Source organism: Myxine glutinosa, chromosome 11 (genome assembly GCF_964187855.1).
Source record: "Myxine glutinosa chromosome 11, kmMyxGlut1.1, whole genome shotgun sequence".
Lineage (NCBI taxonomy): Eukaryota > Metazoa > Chordata > Myxini > Myxiniformes > Myxinidae > Myxine > Myxine glutinosa.
Genome location: NC_136271.1, coordinates 13,672,215 through 13,692,509, shown reverse-complemented (window position 1 = coordinate 13,692,509; position 20,295 = coordinate 13,672,215). Strand labels below are relative to the sequence as shown.

Here is a 20,295-nt window from a genome sequence, read left to right as displayed (position 1 = left end):
CCAACCCCATCCCTAACCCAACCCCATCCCTAACCCAACCCCATCCCTAACCCAACCCCATCCCTAACCCAACCCCATCCCTAACCCAACCCCAACCCTAACCCTCACATTCAAAATCCCAACCCTAACCCAACCCCATCCCTAACCCAATCCCAACCCTAACCCTCACATTCAAAATCCCAACCCTAACCCAACCCCATCCCTAACCCAACTCCATCCCTAACCCAACCTAATCCCTAACCCTCACATTCAAAATCCCAACCCTAACCCAACCCCATCCCTAACCCAACTCCATCCCTAACCCAACCTAATCCCTAACCCTCACATTCAAAATCCCACCCTAACCCTAACATAATCTTTTTTTTTCTTCTTTTTAAAAAATACGTATTTCTTTTTTTTCTTCTTTTTTTAAATACGTATTTCATTTTTATTTTTTTTCCTCTTCCTCCAATTCTGTCTTTCAAGGCTTTCAAGTTTGAAGAAGTAGAAATGGGAAGAAAGAATTTTCCAGCATTTTCTTCCTCGAACTTTCTTGATATTGCTTAAATCAAGCGTCATTAAACAAAGAACATTGTTCATTGCTTTAGAATGCAAAGAGTCTCCAAGATGTACCCCACAGGTAGAGTCTCCAAAATAAAACCAACTTTCCAAGTTCCCAAGGTATAACCACAATCCTGTTGAGTCTCCAAGATAGGTATCACATTCCGAGTTATCAAAACAAAACCCCCATTCAGAGTCTCCAAAACGAAACCAGTTTTCAAAGTCTCCAAGGTAAAACTCTTTTCCTAATTTTATGAAATTTAGTGAGTCTCCAAGGTAGGCTCCACAGTTAGAACCATCTAGGCAGACCTCATAATTTGTTTTTCCCAAATTTAGTGAGTCTCCAAGGTAGGCTCCACAGTTAGAACCATCTAGGCAGACCTCATAATTAGTTTTTCCCAAATTTAGTGAGTCTCCAAGGTAGGCTCCACAGTTAGAACCATCTAGGCAAACCTCATAATTTGTTTTTCCCAAATTTAGTGAGTCTCCAAGGTAGGCTCCACAGTTAGAACCATCTAGGCAGACCTCATAATTAGTTTTTCCCAAATTTAGTGAGTCTCCAAGGTAGGCTCCACAGTTAGAACCATCTAGGCAGACCTCATAATTTGTTTTTCCCAAATTTAGTGAGTCTCCAAGGTAGGCTCCACAGTTAGAACCATCTAGGCAGACCTCATAATTAGTTTTTCCCAAATTTAGTGAGTCTCCAAGGTAGGCTCCACAGTTAGAACCATCTAGGCAAACCTCATAATTTGTTTTTCCCAAATTTAGTGAGTCTCCAAGGTAGGCTCCACAGTTAGAACCATCTAGGCAGACCTCATAATTAGTTTTTCCCAAATTTAGTGAGTCTCCAAGGTAGGCTCCACAGTTAGAACCATCTAGGCAGACCTCATAATTAGTTTTTCCCAAATTTAGTGAGTCTCCAAGGTAGGCTCCACAGTTAGAACCATCTAGGCAGACCTCATAATTTGTTTTTCCCAAATTTAGTGAGTCTCCAAGGTACAACTCTTTGGCTGGGTCATCAAGGTAGAACTCGTTCAGTGGGTTTTGTTTTGATAACTCACAATAAGTATCATCATGGTAGAACTCTTTTTCAGGATTTTGTGGATCTCCAAGGTATAACTCTTTGGCTGGGTCATCAAGGTAGAACTCGTTCTGTGGGTCTTGGTTGTTCAAAAGATCTTCAAACAAAAAAATAACTTTATCCCAAGTTGTGTTAAAAGTAGAATTTTCATTTCGTAGCTCAGATACAATTTCCTCCATCGACAAGAGGTTCGAGTCCAGTTCATCAATCTGAAGGTTGAGCGCTACACAGGTAGTAGGACTCCAAGGAATAGCAAAGTTATCCCATTCCATTTCGGCATAGGAGTCCATTCTCAAGTGAAGCAGAAAGCGTGTTTGAAAAAGCCTGTGTGGTCGGTGCCTTTTATAAGAAGGGCTGGGTGTGTGTCATTTCCTGTGGAAATTCCCTGGGCGTGTCTTAACTGGAAATGATGTGATGGAAATTCCCTGAAAATGATGTTATGTATTACCTGGAAATGATACAATGCTGAAGAGTTTATAAAGTGGGTGGGACTTAGCAAAAGTGGGCGGAGCTTAGCAAAAGTGGGCGGGGCGTAGCAAAAAGTGGGCGTGGCTTAACAAAAAGTGGGCGGGGCTTAGTAAAAGATGGGCGTGGCTTACCAAAAAGTGGGCGGGGCTTTTCCAAAAAGTGGACGGAGCTTAACAAAAGGTGGGCAGAGCCTACCAAAAAGTGTGTGGCACTGGAGGCGCTCAAATAAGAACATTGAGGGAGGTTTACCATTTTATCTTAGCTCAGTTAAAATATCTTAATAAAGAACCAAACTCAAACATATTTTTTGTTAATATATTAGATGGTGAAGAGAGTGGCAAGAGAATTAAATTATTTCCCACACATAAACAAATATTTGTAGGGTCGTTGTTTGAGTGGGTTATATTCACCAGATGATATTAAGAGTAAAAGGTTAAAAGGTCCATAAGGTCAGAAGGATCACAGGTGTTTAAGTGGTCTAATGAATAAGGATAGCATGTCAAAAGGTTAGAAGGTTCGTAAAGAACAGGGTGAGAGAAATAGAGGTCTTTAGGGGCAATGAGGGAGGGAAAGAATTAATATGGAAGTGAATGGGTCAAAGATTAATCTGCCAGATGATATGTAGAAGAAGGATGATAGGTCTATAAGAGAAAACAAATATTTGTAGTGTTTGAGTGGTCTAATGAACAACATTAAGGATAGGTACTACAGACAAAAGGTTCATAAAGATGAGGGTGGGAGAAATAGAGGTGTTTATGATTTTTGAAAAAGACAAGGGGGTAAATGACATTAGATAGGGATTTCCCATGTTAAACGGAGGTGTCCCAGAAGCAACATTATTACACTACTCATGGCTCATTGTAAATAACTCTCCATGGGGAATAAAATATGCAACCTCGAATAAAATATGACCCAAGCTTTGATCAAGATTGTCAATTTTAATCTTGATGAAATGGACAATTTGCTGTATCAATGGAATTTTTTTTTCTTGTCGAGGGGAGGGGGGGGCGTATTTTGCAAGTATCGTGCTCCGCATGACGTCTTCTTGTTTTCTTGTTTATTTATTTATACAACCCAAGGCCTGAATGTTCACTTCCTCGCCGATTGTGCCAAATAGTTGCCCCGTTACCCCCACTCTCAGTTCAACCTTGCTCTTCCATGAGCCTCACTCTGGAGAGAGAAATAAGAAAAGTGTGGGTGATTAAATACAACACTCCATTATTCACAAACCACCGGTATCTTCTGCTTCCCCACCCCACGAGCTACTTCAATACCAACCAGCGCACCGAATAAATACAAAATTTTAACTTGGAAAAAATGGGAATAAAAGCTTTCACAGGATTTATTTGATAAATAGTCATGAAAATGGTTTGAATACACTCACATTTTGACCCCCTTGAGTGGAGTCATCCTCTAAGTAATCCTCTTAAATAATAAATGATTAAAGTAAGTAATCCTCTGAGAAGCGAGCTCGGCCATCCTTGTATGAATAATAACTCGAGGTATGCAAACTTCATGTTCCATCCAGTTCAACTCCCAATGAACAGGGAGCAGCAAAACAGGTAACCAAGCAACACCAGGTAATCAAACAACAAGGAGCAGCAAAACAGGTAACCAAACAAACAACATCAAACAACAAGGAGTGCCCGTTAATTATTCGTGCCCGTTTGTGTTCTTTATGACTTCCAAACAGCAACTTTCCTCTTTGGAATGATTTTCAATTTTTGCTCGACTGCCAAAGTTAAAAAAAAAAAAATTGCACCTGTGTTTGAAGGAAGCGTATACACACACACACATATACATAAACACACCCATGTAATTTCAGCGTATCAGTTTCCATAAGCTGTCAGGCAAAATATTTAAGAAAAAACGAAAAAAACACGACAAAGATGGTGCTTGCCCAAGCATACTTCAAACATAGGTGTGTCCTGCTTGAGGGAGTAAAGGTATCCTTTGCAATGTGTCCAAAAACACACTCTTACGACTGATTGCTATCACTAGACAGACACAGGTAATATATCATCCTCGACATCTCAGACGTCAGCTACTCTCAGGAAAAACACTGCAACGAGGAAAGAGCATCCGGCACCAACAGAAAAAATGCGTCACGAGCAGCAGGTGCTTTGCGAGGTCTTTGCCTGTGTGCTTTGGCTCCGCGGGATCTGGCTCCATCGCTAGGTGGTGCTGCCCTGGGGGCAGGCTGGGAAGCGGCGACGTATTTCCGAATGTCATTAATCTTTCGTCGTGGTCGTTTGTTACTCGTGCAAGATGGTCGACTGTCGGACAAGCTCTTCTTGCTCGATACTCACAAATACACAAACGGCACATGGAACATAATATCACACCAGACGTTACGTGCTAAGCATGTAATATCTGGAATGGTATTATAGAAGCACTTAAGGAGTACCACAAAGCTACCTATACACAAAACGACTTCCATAAAGACCACTAGTCGAATGTGTCTGGCTGGGGTGAAAACGCAGAGCTTCTATTAGAAGGCCTTGCGTTGTGACCCCATGGCAATTCTTTGATCCACCAGGTGCACCCAGCCAACACCATGACCTGCAGAACTGAGAGAGGCTAATTGGTTTTGACAACCATTCACAGAGCTTATAGATTTGAAAGTGTTAGATAGAAAAGTAGTCGGCACAAGCAAGTATCGCACAGTACGCAAGCAGAATACTAGTCCCTGCGAAGGATGCTGTTGGTTTGCTTCTGGTGGAAGGGTGGTGGGGGTTAGGGTTAGGGTTAGGGTTGTTAGGGTTAGGGTTAGGGTTAGGGTTAGGGTTAGGGTTAGGGTTAGGGTTAGGGAAAGAGGGGAATAAATAAAAAGGATTTCAAGTGGCCACGTTTCGAGCGACAACCGTTCGTCCAACACTTACTCTCCAAGCAAGAATTTTATGACCACCGCCACCAACAGTGGCCGGAGGTTATGTTTTCAAGCCTGGCTGGCTCTGTGTCTCCGAGCATGATAATCTCAAAACGTTGTGACAACTTCGGACGGATTCAGACGAAACTTGGTGGACAGGTTGGGTGTGTGACAAGGACAAATTGTTTACATTTTGGTTCATATCTGGATCCAGATCTGGCCTATCAGCGGGATACAAAATGTAAACTATTCGGCCTGTTGGAGGTATGCGCTGCGCTCTACCTAATCCCGTTCTAGATTTTGTATTTAGCCCCTTTTTTGTCGACAAAAAGGGCTTTTGCTGCGATTAAATGCAAATGATGGAAAAGTTAACCACACCTCGTTTCCCATGCCGGCAAACATACTCTGAAGCTTTAGGTGATATAATAACATCAATCTCAAAGTACCACTGAAAAAAAAAAGTGTGCAATAACAATCATGAAAGAGCTGAAATGGAGAATTATCCACTTAAGATTGAAAACGTCTCAGAAAGAGAAAACAGATGATGTTTGTGCCTCCCAGGTAGGAGAGCAGTTTATAAAGTGTGGAAGCAGTGGCAAAATGGGGATCATTTAAGGTTTCTCCCTTTTAAAAAGAGTTTCAGTCAAACATACATAACATCAGATCTTTTCAAACGGCTTCAGATAACTCACCAAACACTGGCTGGAAACTACAAATAAATAAGTAAATGAAAGGATAAGCGTCTTTGCACATTTTCACTGGTTCAGGAATTCTAGGTTGCGAGGAAAACCATCAAGACAATTCCATGATTGTATACCTTTTCTGGGCTGGTAGGATGTCCTACAGGTACGCACACTCTCTTCTGAGCTGTCTAGCCTGGGTTTGAATTCTGACACACCTATAAACGGTCATCCTGGTGTTTCACAGGTGGGATGAAACATCAATGAGTGTACCTTCCGTTGGAAGGATGTTAAGCCAGAGGACCCGTCAGCCGGCACTGGAGGTGCATGAGGACGATAAAGATCCCACACTATGTTTCGCAAATAGTAAATAGGACCAAGGTGTTACTCGTTGGCATCATGAACAAATTCCAAAATTACTGCCAGTCAAACGTCAGGCCTGGAATTTGGTCCCAAAAAAATACATATATATATTTCTTTTGGCCTGAATCGTTTCCGATGGACTATAATTTATAATAACCTATGGATTAACCATTATATATTAACCTATGCATTATGGATTATATATTATATTTATTATATAATTATCATTTATATATGGATTTATATTTATAATTTTTATTTATGGATTTAATTTATTTGGTTTATATAATTTATAATTTATTTATATTTATAATTTATAATTATTTGGCCCTATGGACGTTATAAGGGGGAAATAATTGGAACCACTGAATAAGTAGTGACAGTGATGAAGAATATGAGGAAGAAGAAGTAAAATAAGAAACATTTTTAACAGTACCACGAGACTCATGGACGAACTTATAAATAAATGAATGTGCAGACGAGAGGGAGGATGAAGGGTGGGGAGGGCAACAGGTAAACGACCATTAAACGACCAAATTTGTACCTTGTATTTATGACTGAAGAATGCAGGTACATGAAAAATGTTATTGTTTGAGACAAAAACAAGTGAGCAAAAAAATATATATATGCAAATTAAATAAAAATCAAGCAAAGCCATCATTGCACATCACATCACCAAGGCAACGGAGGCTGCAATGGAGGAGGGATCAAGCATTAGGTGCTTATCTCACATCTTGTTCATTTTTAGTGAACAACCATTTTACTTCTTCTTCTTCTTTTAAAGGCCCTAATTATTCCCTTTTTCTTGTGAGGTTGACCAGGGAAGTTTTTGACCCAAGTCATTCACGAACCGGCTGGCAAGGCTTGATGCTTGACTCAGTAGTCAAGTCAGGCATTTGTAATTTGTTTGGCGTGCCGGCGATGGCTCGCCCACTCTTCGTGAAGGACAACGTGGGGCCTTTACCATCCACGAACTAATGCCGGCAGATGGGATGCCAGTTTAACAATTAATCCAAAGGAGGGAAACCATGTTGATGATTCACCTTGCCTGTGAAACACTGGGATGACAGTGTATACCTGGGTTGGGATTCGAACCCAGGCCAGACAGCTTAGAGGTGAGTATGTGACTGTGCCTACCTGTCGGATATTCTACCAGCGATGAATTTAATTGCTCCTATTGTAGAAACTGTTCTACCCAATCCTCGATATTTGTGAAGGATTTGTGGGTCGTTCATTGTTTTGTTTTGTTTTCTGTGAAGGAATACTCCTTGTATGACATCACCAGGTAGCACACTTGCCTTCCAACCATCTTGTTTTGGGTTTTATTCTCGAGTCGAATGTCCACAATCACCCTGGTGTTTCACAAGTAGGGCGTCGTATCAGTAAGCACGTCATCCCTCGGATGCACGTCCACCTGGGTGTCCTGTCCACTAGCATTAGTTGGAGGATGTTAAAGATTCCACAAAGGCCGGAGTCGTTCCACAAGTAATTGCTAGATACCCCAATATAGACTCCATAACTACACATCCCCATATTTTACTCCGTATTGTACGTGCTAAATTAGGTTGTGATCACTCAAACTGCAACAAAGATCTCCACCACCCTCAACCCCTCCCTCTACCCATGACACACCCCAAGGGGCACACCTTATGTATGCCAGGTTTGGTGCCCCTACAATGTTCGCTTCTTAAGAAATACGAGATATAAGGGAACGGACAAACAGAAACATGGAGTGTTTGCGAGAATAAGGTAAGCTTGTGGTTTTTGTATCACCTTTACCTGATGGGAGACAGGTTTGTAAACACGCCGCACATGGACCAATGAATGAAAACAGTATACGACATGTCGAAGATAGGACTATGGTATTTTACAAGCAAAAGCTTGAACCAAAATCCAGATAAATAAACCAGTCACCCATGAAAGTCAAAGACAAATAAATAAAGACTATGAAAACAGTCAAATTTTTAACAAAAAAAAACACCACGTGACTAAATCATCACTCTTCTGATGTCGGTTACAATAACCACAAGCATGCCTGCAACGCACCCGCTTACATCCATCACCGCGGTGTCCTGATCCCCGGCGGAGCCACAAAGCAATTTGCAAGTGAAGAAGGCGATACAAAACTCAAGTTTTACGTGACAAGTCTGGGTTGTGTGGGAATTCGGATTACCCCCATTACCCCCCAACCCCCCTCATGCAATCCATAGGCAGTAGGCAACATTGTTATGCATTCTCTCATGTTCGCTCACCCGTCTCTGCTCACACCCTTCTACCCTCCCCTCCCCTTACTTTTCAGACTTTACTGTTCCACCACTCCCCCCCAACCCCGACCACCATGCCGATAGATAACACAGAGATCCCACCCTCGGCAACCAATTTAATAGAAACCTTGTTGGATCTTTCAATGAAAGCTATCACTAAATAACCCCTGACTACCACTTCTCCTTCTCCCTCCTTTTGCTTTAAATATTTCCCTATTGATTCTTGTCTTTTTGCAATTGTTGTTTTCATGTTTTGTTATGCATTATGTTTTGCACTCTGTCAAAGCGCCTTTGGGCTTCATGAAAAGCGCTATACAAAATAAATGAATTATTATTATTATTATTAAAGCAAAGAAATAAACATTTGATTGTTTTGCTACACAAACAAGTCAGTTTCAAACATACTCAAGATACGACAGATGTCCAGATACCTACATTTTATCAATCTGAATATCAAAACATACGCTCACATCAAACTTTAACCCTTTTAGGACCGAGCACGAGCACCGAGAAAGTAATTTTCAGATACAAGTCCAATTTTATTTTTAGTTTGAATAAAATAATCACGAATATTAATTGAAATGCAAGAGTATTTATGACAAAAAAAATACACGTTTTTCTCAACAACAACAAAAAGAAAAGTTACGGAAACAACAAAAGCTCTTACCCAATACCCAGTGTTAGTTAGCTACAATGTTTGCCGATGTACGATCAAAGTAATCTAAAGCCGCATGGAAAATATCGAAGATACACGACATTAGAGTTAAAGGATATGTGTGTCTCTTGGACCTCTATGGGTTAAATGGGAACAGGGATGACGACAGAGTGTGTGAAGAATCATATAAGAAAAACATATAATATTACAAGTAAATAATATTTAATTAATAAGAGTATTATTAAGTAAATAAGAAAAACATTAAAGCAAAATATCAGGTTTATTATCACAAATTTCAATACGACAAAAGAGGTTTATAACATCGCTGTAAATTGATTCACAAACCACCAAGAAGACCAATGTATTAGCCATCTTGTGGAGTCACTGCACCACCTAGTGGACAATGTCATGAACGGTGCGACGTGGTGGCACAAGACACGAGCAGAGTCGATGGTCGAAATTCCTTTGGCAAACACCTTTTATTTCGTCAAAATATGTTTTGTTTACGTTGGGACAAAATAAATTCAAGTACGGATCTGTTTCATGAACGAACCTTAAAAAGTGACCTTATAAGTCGGATTAAAGTGAGGGAAATCGCAGTGCTTGTTGGTTGAAAATTCAACAATTCACCGTGTTTGTAGGTTTGAAGCGTCAGGAGTCGCCACCACTAGTAATAAGTAGCGTACAGCATGCACTCACACACACCATTTACAATATGAATCCAGTGTTGAAACGACAACGGCACTCAGGAGAGCATACCTCCGCCTGGTTGGCCATATCACTCAATGGTGAAGAATCACTTTAAAAAATGAAATAATTCTCATATCCGAATCCATATTCAGATATTCATCAACATCAAATCGATTCTTCCTCGTCACACACACAACCTGTCCACCAAGTTTCGTCCAAATCCATCCATAACTTTTTGAAATATCCCGCAATGTATAGTTTTTGGCCCGATCTCCCAATGGTGAAGAATCACTTATAAAATTAAATAATTCTCATATCCGAATCCATATTCAGATATTCAGATATTCACCAAAATCGAATCGAATCGTCCTTGTCAGACACTCAACTGGCAAATTTAGTCCAAATCCATCCACAACTTTTTGAGATATCCTGCTATGTATAGTTTTTGGCTCTATCTCCCAATGGTGAAGAATCACTTAAAAATTCGAGTAGCCGGATCAGGATCCAGATCTTCACCAAAATCTAATCATTTCATCCTTGTCACATAAACCACATCTCTGCCAAATTTAGTCCAAATCCATCCACAACTTTTTGAGATATCCTGCTATGTATAGTTTTTGGCTCCATCTCCCAATGGTGAAGAATCACTTAAAAATTCGAGTAGCCGGATCAGGATCCAGATCTTCACCAAAATCTAATCATTTCATCCTTGTCACATAAACCACATCTCTGCCAAATTTGGTCCGAATCTGTCCACAACTTGAGATATTTTGTTCACAAACAAACAAACAAATGAAAAATCTGTCAGAGACCGAGGACTTGCCGGAATGTACTTTTTTTTTAAATCGGCCATTTTGGATCAAAATGGCGGGAAATCTACACATGTATATACGCTAAGCAATGGAAGGTGACCGAGTAAGTGTATGCATATCTCTTGTCCGTTCAGAGTTATAGTGGTTTAAAATATATTTTCAATGAAAACTTGGCCTCCTGACCTTTGACCCCAAAAAATAATTCAAACTAAGCATTTTTGACCATTTTCTGCCACATGTTATTTTTCGGGAATTGAATAATGAACATTTTGGTGTTGGTTAGAAGGGAATCGGAATAATGTTTGACAGAGTTATCTTACTATAATTCACCAAATGTCCGTCTGTCCGTCTGTCCGTCCGTCCGTCCGTCTGTCCGTCCATCCGTCCGTCGTTCGAAGGTACCGGAAAAACGGCTGAACCGATCGCAATGATATTTTGGGTGGGTAATCCTGGGATCCCCTCGAGTAAAATAGGCTATATTGTTTTCCCAATTTCAGCTTTGGCCTCCAGCATTTTCAGGTTTGGGCTCACACATAACGTTCGCTTCGCATCGCAGTGACAGCGAGCACCAACATGGCGGCTGTAAGATTAACGTGTAAGTACATCTGATTACTTGATAAACGTACCAGAGAAAACAAATCGTTTGGGCAATGGGCTCTCCAATATTCGATGTGATCACGGTTTGAATTACGTAACGTAACGTTTGTGACGATGTTTTCATTGTGACTATGTTGTGACGATGTTTGTGTTCACGGTAGTGTTTGATGTGACGGTGTAAACGTAATTTTGTAATGTTTTTCGTTTTTATTTTCGTAATCGTTTAATGAACGTTTAATGTTTAATGAACGTTTAATGAGCGTAAGAATAATGTTTAATGATCATTAAAGGAATGAATGAATGAATGAATGTAAATAATAATGCAATGGCGTCACGTTGGCAGCAGTGACAATATAAAAATGTTTGCCAAGAGCTTCAAAGAGAGAAAAGGAACTTTTATCAGCAATGTCGTCTATCCTGAAGTTCTAAGCTGAAGAAGAGGTACAAAATCATTCCATTTTTTTCCTAAAGAAAAGCATACAGTTGAGATCACGATTTGAAACACGATGGAATAATATTTACCGATATGAACAGTGATGTGGTTTTTTTTATTTATTGAAATTCTAAAAATACTGTTTAGATTTTGATGATTTGCATCCGATATTTAACGAATGTTTATTTAAATATTTAAATAATCATTTGCACCTCCCAATTGAAGCCCCGCCCTAAGGGCGGGTACCATTGCTAGTTAGTAAAAAAAACAATTTTGACCTTAAGTTTGACCTTTCAAAGTCACTCAAGGTCAAAGGTCATGGTGCCAAATGAAATGTCGTATGTGACTTCCTATATGTCAGTAACAGTAAGTGTATGCATATCTCCTGTACTTTTAGAGTTATAGTAGTTTGAAATACATTTTAAATGAAAACTCGACCCCCTGATTTCACGGTTCGGGTGACCTTGAGCTTGACCTTGGGCCGAGAGTTAAAAATTGGGCAGTCTATTCCAGGGGCAAGGCAAATATGTGTGTAAAGTATGGCGATGCTATGTGCAACGATGTAGACGTAGTACTGCGCACAAACAGACAGACAAACAGACAGACAGACAAACCAACCAACATACTTGCCGGAATCTATTCCGGCAAGTAACAGACAGAGGTGAAAACATAACCTCCATCCACCTTTGGTGGCAAAGGTAATAAAAGTTTTGGCGTTTGAGAAAAGAGCTCTATGGCCTCACCGATAAAGTGTTTCATACAAGTCTGTTATTTAAATCAACTAGAAAATTCATAGAATACTTTAACTCATGGGAAAAGGTCTTTTCAACTCTTGCGTTGCGTTTCTGAGCACGATCTATATATATTAGCGTCATTTGTGAACTTTGAATAGCAGGCGCGAAGGCAACCATTAAAAAAAACTGATGGATCAAGCGGAACAGTCCAGAGTTGGACCTTCTGCCAACTCTTCTCGGAGAAACTTGTGATTTTGGAATGATCTTTGAGGAAAAGATGCACAAAACAAACAGACCTTAAATTGGACAAAAAGTTACCTCTGTGGTTGCACCGCCATTTTTGTCTACATCTCACTGTTACTCCGCCCTCATTGGTTGAGGCAGCGCATTATTTTGACCAACCCAAGTACTGTTAAAGAGTTTTGGAAGTCTCATGCTTCGTTTGTATGCAGCACAAGGATGTGGGGTAGCATCATTGGCTGAATATGCGATTGTTCCATTGATGCAGTGCCCTCTGCTGGTGAGGGCAGGACGTTACAATTTGTTCATGGTGTTGGTGATAGCTCACCTCCTCTTCATGAAGGACACCATTGGATTTTTAACGTCCACCAACTAATGTCGGCAGATGGGACACCCGTTTAACGTCCAAGGGACGGCCCACACATTGATGAATCACCCTGCCTGTGAAATACTGGGATGACACAATTTGTGTTCTCGTGTTCAAATATATTGTTACGTTTTTTTGGAAATGCACCCCAGGGGAGAGCATTCATTTACACATAGGAATATCCAGACAATTATTTCTTTCATTTATGTGGTAGGTAGGCATTTTCCCATTGTCCAGGGGTTTGGGTGCGGAAATGCATTGCGAGGTTAGTCTGTGCATTCCCGGTGTGATGTACATTTCCCCATTTGCCGATTTTAATCTCCTCAATCTACCAATCTGTTTCACCAAACCTCAATTAACAACCCCTCCTTCAGACCTTCACCACCAGTTGTTCCTTCAACCCCATAATCGATATATTCTCATCATTCGGTCTATTTCTACATTTGTACTCCTCACTCAATATTTCTTCACAATTCCGGCCACTCATTATTTTATCATTCCCAATTATCCATCTGTTCATCTGTTCATCCGTCCTGTACTCACCAACCTCCATCGGCAAACAAGTCCCTCACCATGAGAAACAATTAATCCTACAGGCCGGTCAAATTACCTTCCACATTCTTCCCTCACCACTTCACATTCGTCACATGGGACAATGCTTCTCATACACGCCAAGTACAAGGAACATGAATGCTGGGCCATTCAACGGTTGCGCACGAAGGGGTGGAGCGGGTGCTCTCCCCTCACTGCTGTTGGTGCAAATGGCGTGTGCTCCCTTAGCAGTCAGGCATAGTGACACCGGGATTTTCCACAGCACTTCTCGTGCACAAATGGGAAAGATCCTCACATGGCGTTTGCTCCATGACCGGGACCCGGCTCGGTTCGTGACTGTTTGGCGATGCACCAGAGGAACTGCGCAAGCTGCGCGAGTACATCTCAGACTGCCTGTTGGTGAGATTGTCTAATGAAGTGCAGGTCACGCTGGACACGGCTGCGCTGGGGTACGAGGCGCAGGAGCGAGTCGTGCCAGGACCGGAGGCGAATGGCCCATGAGCTAAGGGTGAGGTGAAGCCCCTCCTCGGGTGTTTCACAGCTACATATACTCTCACACCACACCAAAACCCTCACCCCAACCCCTCCCCTCTCACAATAGTTGGCCTGAAGCAACCCCACATGGTTGTGTGAGGTAAGTGAGAAGTCGAACCAACACTCCAAAGTGCCTAAATACTTGTGCTCTTTGCAATCTGCCTCATTTCATTGATTTTCATTGATCCAACATAGCGTGTACGTAGTGGATAGACGGGAGTTTTGCCCCACCGATTCGTTTTAGAAGTATTTAGCCAGCAGTTTGCCACGGTTGCTCGGCCATAGTAGGTGGAAGACGGGTGAACGCTGAGGGCACGGACCTTAGTTGAAGTCATTAGGTCACCAACAGGTAACACAACATAAAAGGCGAGAGGACCCTGTTAGATCTAATTATCCTAACTGGTGTCCGCGGTTACTTCACAACCCATCAGTCCACTGAGGTATCCGTGACTTGGTGGTATCAGGGTCGGCAGTAGGGAAGGGTTTGAGCACGCACCTCAAGAGCCCGGAGCGTGTAGCGATACCGTAACAATATGACTTTCTTTTTCTTCTTTTTTTTTCTTTTGCACACAATCAAGGCTCGTGGAAGAGATAAAATAAAAGTTTTAAAGGCTGAAGAAAAACTGGAATATCACTCTTCGACGTAGCAACATCAACTGATATACCTCCGCCCACATTACATCATCATAATACTTGTACCAAGTTTGATTTAAATTCCTTCAGCTGTTCTCAAGTATCACATTTTTACCAGACATGACTTTTGACCTTTTACACCAAAATCGAATCAAATCATCCTTGCATCATAATGCTGTATATACTTATACCAAGTTTGGCCAAAATCGCATCACTGGTTCACAAGTTCGCGCAGTAACAGAATTTTTACCCAACAGGACCTATGACCTTTGACCTCTTGACCCCATAATCTAATCAGTTCATTTTTGCCTCTTTTTACATTACTAGGGCATGCCCGTACTATATATATGCCCGTACTATATATCTATCTAAAATTATATCCCCCCCCTCTATTTACATGAAATGGTTTGGTTCATTCGCAACGCCAAAGCGAACGGCGAACGGCTTGCGAGTACAGTGACAATCCCCCCCCTCTATTTACATGAATGGTTTGGTCCATTCGCAACGACCACAGAACCCCCCCCCCCCTCTATTTACATGCAATGGTTTGGTCCAAAGCGAACGGCTTCCGGAGTTTGGTAAAGCAATCGCCATCGCGTGCACAAACGCGCAGGAAAGCGAATGAATCGCAAATTCGTTTTTATTAGTTTTAAAACTTTATTAAAACATAGTTTAACGCCAACATAGTTTGCAAACGTGAAATAAATGAATACGCTCTCAAATGTGCCATCCGAGGCAGAGTGTGTCCGCCACGTTCGGCACACGCGATCGTTCGCTGCTCTCTGATTGGTTGAATCGTTTTTTGGACATAGCTCGGTAAGTAATTGTCCGATTAATATGAAACCTTGAAAAGGCACATCCTCGGGTCCCCAGCAATATACCTGGCAAGTTAAAAGTATATCGGACCCGTGGTTGTCGAGAAACAGCGGTCACAGACAAACAGACGTACAAACGTACAAACGTACAGACAGAGATTACTGGAATTATAGATAGATTGTACCAAGTCTGACCAATTGTACCAATCCCTTCAGTCATTCTTAAGTTATCATGGTAACAAAAACTTATCACGAACGGGCAGACGCACAGATGGGCAGATGGACAGCCGGACGGACAACTAAAAAACAATGCCTCTGGCGACATTGTCAGTGGAAGCATAAAATAGAAATTATTCGGAAGTTTTTTGCCATTGACCAACTTAATTAATCGGTTAAATCAGTTAATCGTGCCTGCTGTTTGTGTCCTTTATGACACCCCAGTAAGTTTCCTGTTTGGAACGATTTTCAATTTTGTTTGCTCCCAGACAGGCATGCAGTTCATTCAGAAAGTATTCAGACCCCTTCACTTTTTTCACATTTTGTTATGTTGCAGCCTTATGCTGAAATCGTTTAAATTCATTTTTTCCCTCATCAATCCACACTCAATACCCCATAATGACAAAGAGAAAACGGGATTTTAGAAAGTTTTGCAAATTTATTAAAAATAAAAAAACTGAAATATCACATTTACATATAAGTATTCAGACCCTTTGCTATGACACTTGAAATTTAGCTCAGGTGCCTCCCATTTCTCTTGATCATCTTTGAGATGTTTCTACACCTTGATTGGAGTCCACCTGTGGTAAATTGAATTGATTGGACATGATTTGGAAAGGCACACACCTGTCTATATAAGGTCTCACAGCTGACAATGCATATCAGAGCAAAAACCAAGCCATGAGGTCGAAGGAGCTGCCTGCAGAGCTCAGAGACAGGATTGTGTCGAGGCACAGATCTGGGGAAGCCTACAAAAAAACTCTGCTGTATTGAGCCCAAGATCCCAAGAGCACAGTGGCCTCCATAATTCTTAAATGGAAGAAGTTTGGAACAACCAGGACTCTTCCTAGAGCTGGGGCCGCCCGGCCAAACTGAGCAATCGGGGGAGAAGGGCCTTGGTAAGAGAGGTGACCAAGAACCCGATGGTCTTTCTGGCTGAGCTCCAGTGATCCTGTGTGGAGATGGGAGAAACTTCCAGAAGGACAACCATCACTGCAACACTCCACCGATCTGGGATTTATGGCAGAGTGGCCAGACGGAAGCCTCTCCTCAGTGAAAGACACATGAAAGCCCGCTTGGAGTTTGCAAAAAAGCACCTAAAGGACTCTCAGACTGTGAGAAACTAGATTCTGTGGGCTTTCATGTGTCTTTCACTTTCCAAATCATGTCCAATCAATTGAATTTACCACAGATGGACTCCAATCAAGGTGTAGAAACATCTCAAAGATGATCAAGAGAAATGGGAGGCACCTGAGCTAAATTTCAAGTGTCATAGAAAAGGGCCTGAATACTTATGTAAATGTGATATTTAAGTTTTTTATTTTAGAATAAATTTGCAAAACTTTCTAAAATCCTGTTTTCTCTTTGTCATGGGGTATTGAGTGTAGATTAATGAGTGAAAAAATGAATTGTGTTATGTCGGTAGGGTAGAGCAATATCTAGAGCCAGGTAGATCTGAATAGGTAACATGCTTCGACTGTCGCGATAGGGAATCTACCTTGTAATAAGTTCTGTGTAGTCTGGTTTGTCGGGTTAAGATGTATACCTGTGAACATACCAGGATGTTCGAGTGTTAGATAGTGTAGGGATTAAAGATAAACCCCTGTGTGTTAAACCTGGTAATCAAACCTTTGTCCCTTATGGCAATGCACTCATTTAGACACTTAGACAGGCCCTTAGTACAACATTAAATAATTCCCTTCCCTGACAAGGACTTCGGAAGAGAACAGGCAAGAGGCCAGTTCGGGGCACTGCCGCATGGGCCACAGCCAGCTACACCTCCGGCATGCCTCGAGTAGCATGAGCTATCACCACGCTACAGGCCTGTGATTCGGTGGAGGGCACTGATTGGGTGGCGCGCCAAGGCTGACGTCACCGCCGCAAGGTTATATAGGGGCGCGCCGAACGACATTTTCCCTCTTGCAGATCCAGCAGTTCGGCTTGCACATCCGGCTCTTCTTGCTTGCGCAGCACGTCTCTCTGCAGCTCGAACCCTCTTGCAGCACGTCCCTCCCTGGCTGTCTTGTGCTCTCTGCGCTTTTCCTCTTGGTCTTGAGAGGTCCGGGTGGTCTTGGCTCGTCATCTGTGTGGTGCTTGGAGCGGTGCTTTTGGGCCTCATGTGCGATCGGTGCTTTTGGAGTTTGGAGCGAGGGACCTCGTGGTGTGCTTTGGAGTTTGGAGAGAGGGACCTCGTGGTGTGCGATCGATTGGAGCTTGGAGCGAGGCCTGGTGGTGCGCGAGCGGGGCCGAACGGAGCCGTGTTTGGACGGCAGACAATACAAGACGACAGACAAGATAAGGCCGCACCCACAGAACATTTTACAGTACACGACGTTTCTTTTTATTAATTCATCTTCCCTTGTTCGTTTCTGAAGTCGGTGTGTGGGATCCCAATTTAGGAATTACATTTATCGCCGCGTTTCCCTGTCCTGATTCTTATTGCAATAAACCCTTGTATTATTTTCCATTCCCCACAAATCTGGTTCTGTTTGAGTTCGGTTGCCTTCCACAGGTACGCGCTTTTACCGCAGCTTCCACTTTCCTTCTTCTTCCCGCGCTACATAAGTAGATTTCCGTGTTTGGTTATCGCCTCAAGTAAATCCGTTCTGGTCTTCCGCGGTCCCTGGTATTAACCGGAAGGGTCCGCGCGACAATATAAACGATTTCAGCATAAGGCTGCAACATAACAAAATGTGAAAAAAGTGAAGGGGTCTGAATACTTTCTGAATGCACTGTACAGAGTAAAAGGATTACCTCACTTTGCACGCATGCGCATTCGGGACGAAATTCTGCACAATTTGCCAAATTCAGAGCCAGCATTCTGATGAACTGAAATCAGAATATAAACTTAAATTGAAATTAAGTGGTTCCTAATCATAGACCAATGTCTGTCAGACAGACAAAAAGATGAAACAAATCCTTTACCCCACTTTACACACACTACACACACACACCACTACACACACACACACACACACACACACACACACACACACACGGTGTAAAACACCATTGATGTTCCAGCCTATGGTGTACCTCTGTGTGTGCACTACTAGATTTATTAATCATCACCTCCTATCTTTAAAAGGTTCACAGTGGGTTTAAGGGGTTAATCTATTTTATTTGCACACACAGAAGATGAAATAATTGAAATATTTTTCAAAACTTCACAACATCATCCGTTACTCACGTGTTTGTGAGTAGCTTTTGGATCGGTCCCTCGGGCTTGGTGGAGTACACGTAATGACTTGTTTCTCTTTAAAGAAGACTTTCCTGGAAAATAAAAAAAAATTAATCAACATTTTTATTTTAAAAAAGTGTGAAAGACAAAAATAAAAGCTTTCGTCATGGAGTTTGATTTTATATACTTTTTTTCGTCTTGGATGACAAGGGCCCTGCATATAACACTCCATGCCATGGTGGTTTGTGTTCACTCAGTTATTGCATCCGAAACCGCTCAAAAACAATTAATGAGGTGGTGCAGAAGCTTTTTCGTTCATCTCACTTTCAAATGGATACAATGGAAAGATTGCTCACACTATGTTGCCCAAAAACGACAGACTCGACTAATGGGATGAGCTCCCTGGGTAGAATAATTTCACCAGACCCAGTGGCATTGAAGTAAGAAGCATCCGCTCAGAGTCTGGGAGGTTGGCGGTTCGACTCCATCTTTGGCTGAGCCATATCAAAAGGCACGGACAAACCCCGTAGGAAGGAGAACATTTATCCTCAATTTACCTGCTGAGTATGGAGAGATACAGTAAGTGACGTCGTGAAGATTGCGTCCGTAGTAACCAAAGTGCTGTGGGAGGCGATGTCACTTCCACCAAGCTCAGTGACTGTTAATCTAAAGTCGGGTGAGGTGCTATCTCGTGTATGTGTGTATGTATACATGTGTGTGTATGTGTGTGCATGTGTGTGCATGTGTGTGCATGTGTGTGCGCATGTGTGTGTGCATATGTGTGTGCATATGTGTGTGTGCATGTGTGTGCATGTGTGTGCATGTGTGTGCATGTGTGTGCGTATGCATGTATTTATGTGTATGTATGTGTGTATGTATGTATGTATGCATGTATTTATGTGTATGTATGTGTGTATGCATGTATTTATGTGTATGTATGTGTATATGCATGTATTTATGTGTATGTATGTGTGTATGAATGTATGCATGTATCTATGTGTATGTATGTGTGTATGTATGTGTGTATGTATGTATGCATGTATTTATGTGTATGTATGTGTATGTATGTGTATGTATGTATGCATGTATTTATGTGTATGTATGTGTGTATGTATGTATGCATGTATCTATGTGTATGTATGTGTGTATGTATGTGTGTATGTATGTATGCATGTATTTATGTGTATGTATGTGTGTATGTATGTATGCATGTATTTATGTGTATGTATGTGTGTATGGCCAACCCCCGCCCCGCTTGCGGGGAAAAATGGCCGCTAAAGGTGGTTTTTTTTTGTTGTTTTTTTTATGTGTGTATGGATGTATTTATGTGTATGTATGTGTGTATGCATGTATTTATGTGTATGTATGTGTGTATGTATGTATGTATGTATGCATGTATATGTGTGTATGCATGTATTTATGTGTATGTATGTGTGTATGTATGTATGCATGTATCTGTATGTGTGTATGTATGTGTGTATGTATGTATGCATGTATTTATGTGTATGTATGTGTGTATGTATGTTTGCATGTATTTATGTGTATGTATGTGTGTATGCATGCATCTATGT

General features: G+C 41.6%; 1 protein-coding gene across 1 annotated transcript in view; it reads right to left on the bottom strand.

The window, feature by feature from the left end:
• SCAPER (S-phase cyclin A associated protein in the ER) overlaps nucleotides 1–20,295 on the bottom strand; it is a gene marked incomplete in the record, with an annotated part of 462,313 nt that overhangs the window by 365,402 nt on the left and 76,616 nt on the right. Inside the window, 1 exon segment of the mRNA XM_078786405.1 lies at nucleotides 18,734–18,816. Coding sequence (XP_078642531.1) covers nucleotides 18,734–18,816 — 83 coding nt within the window.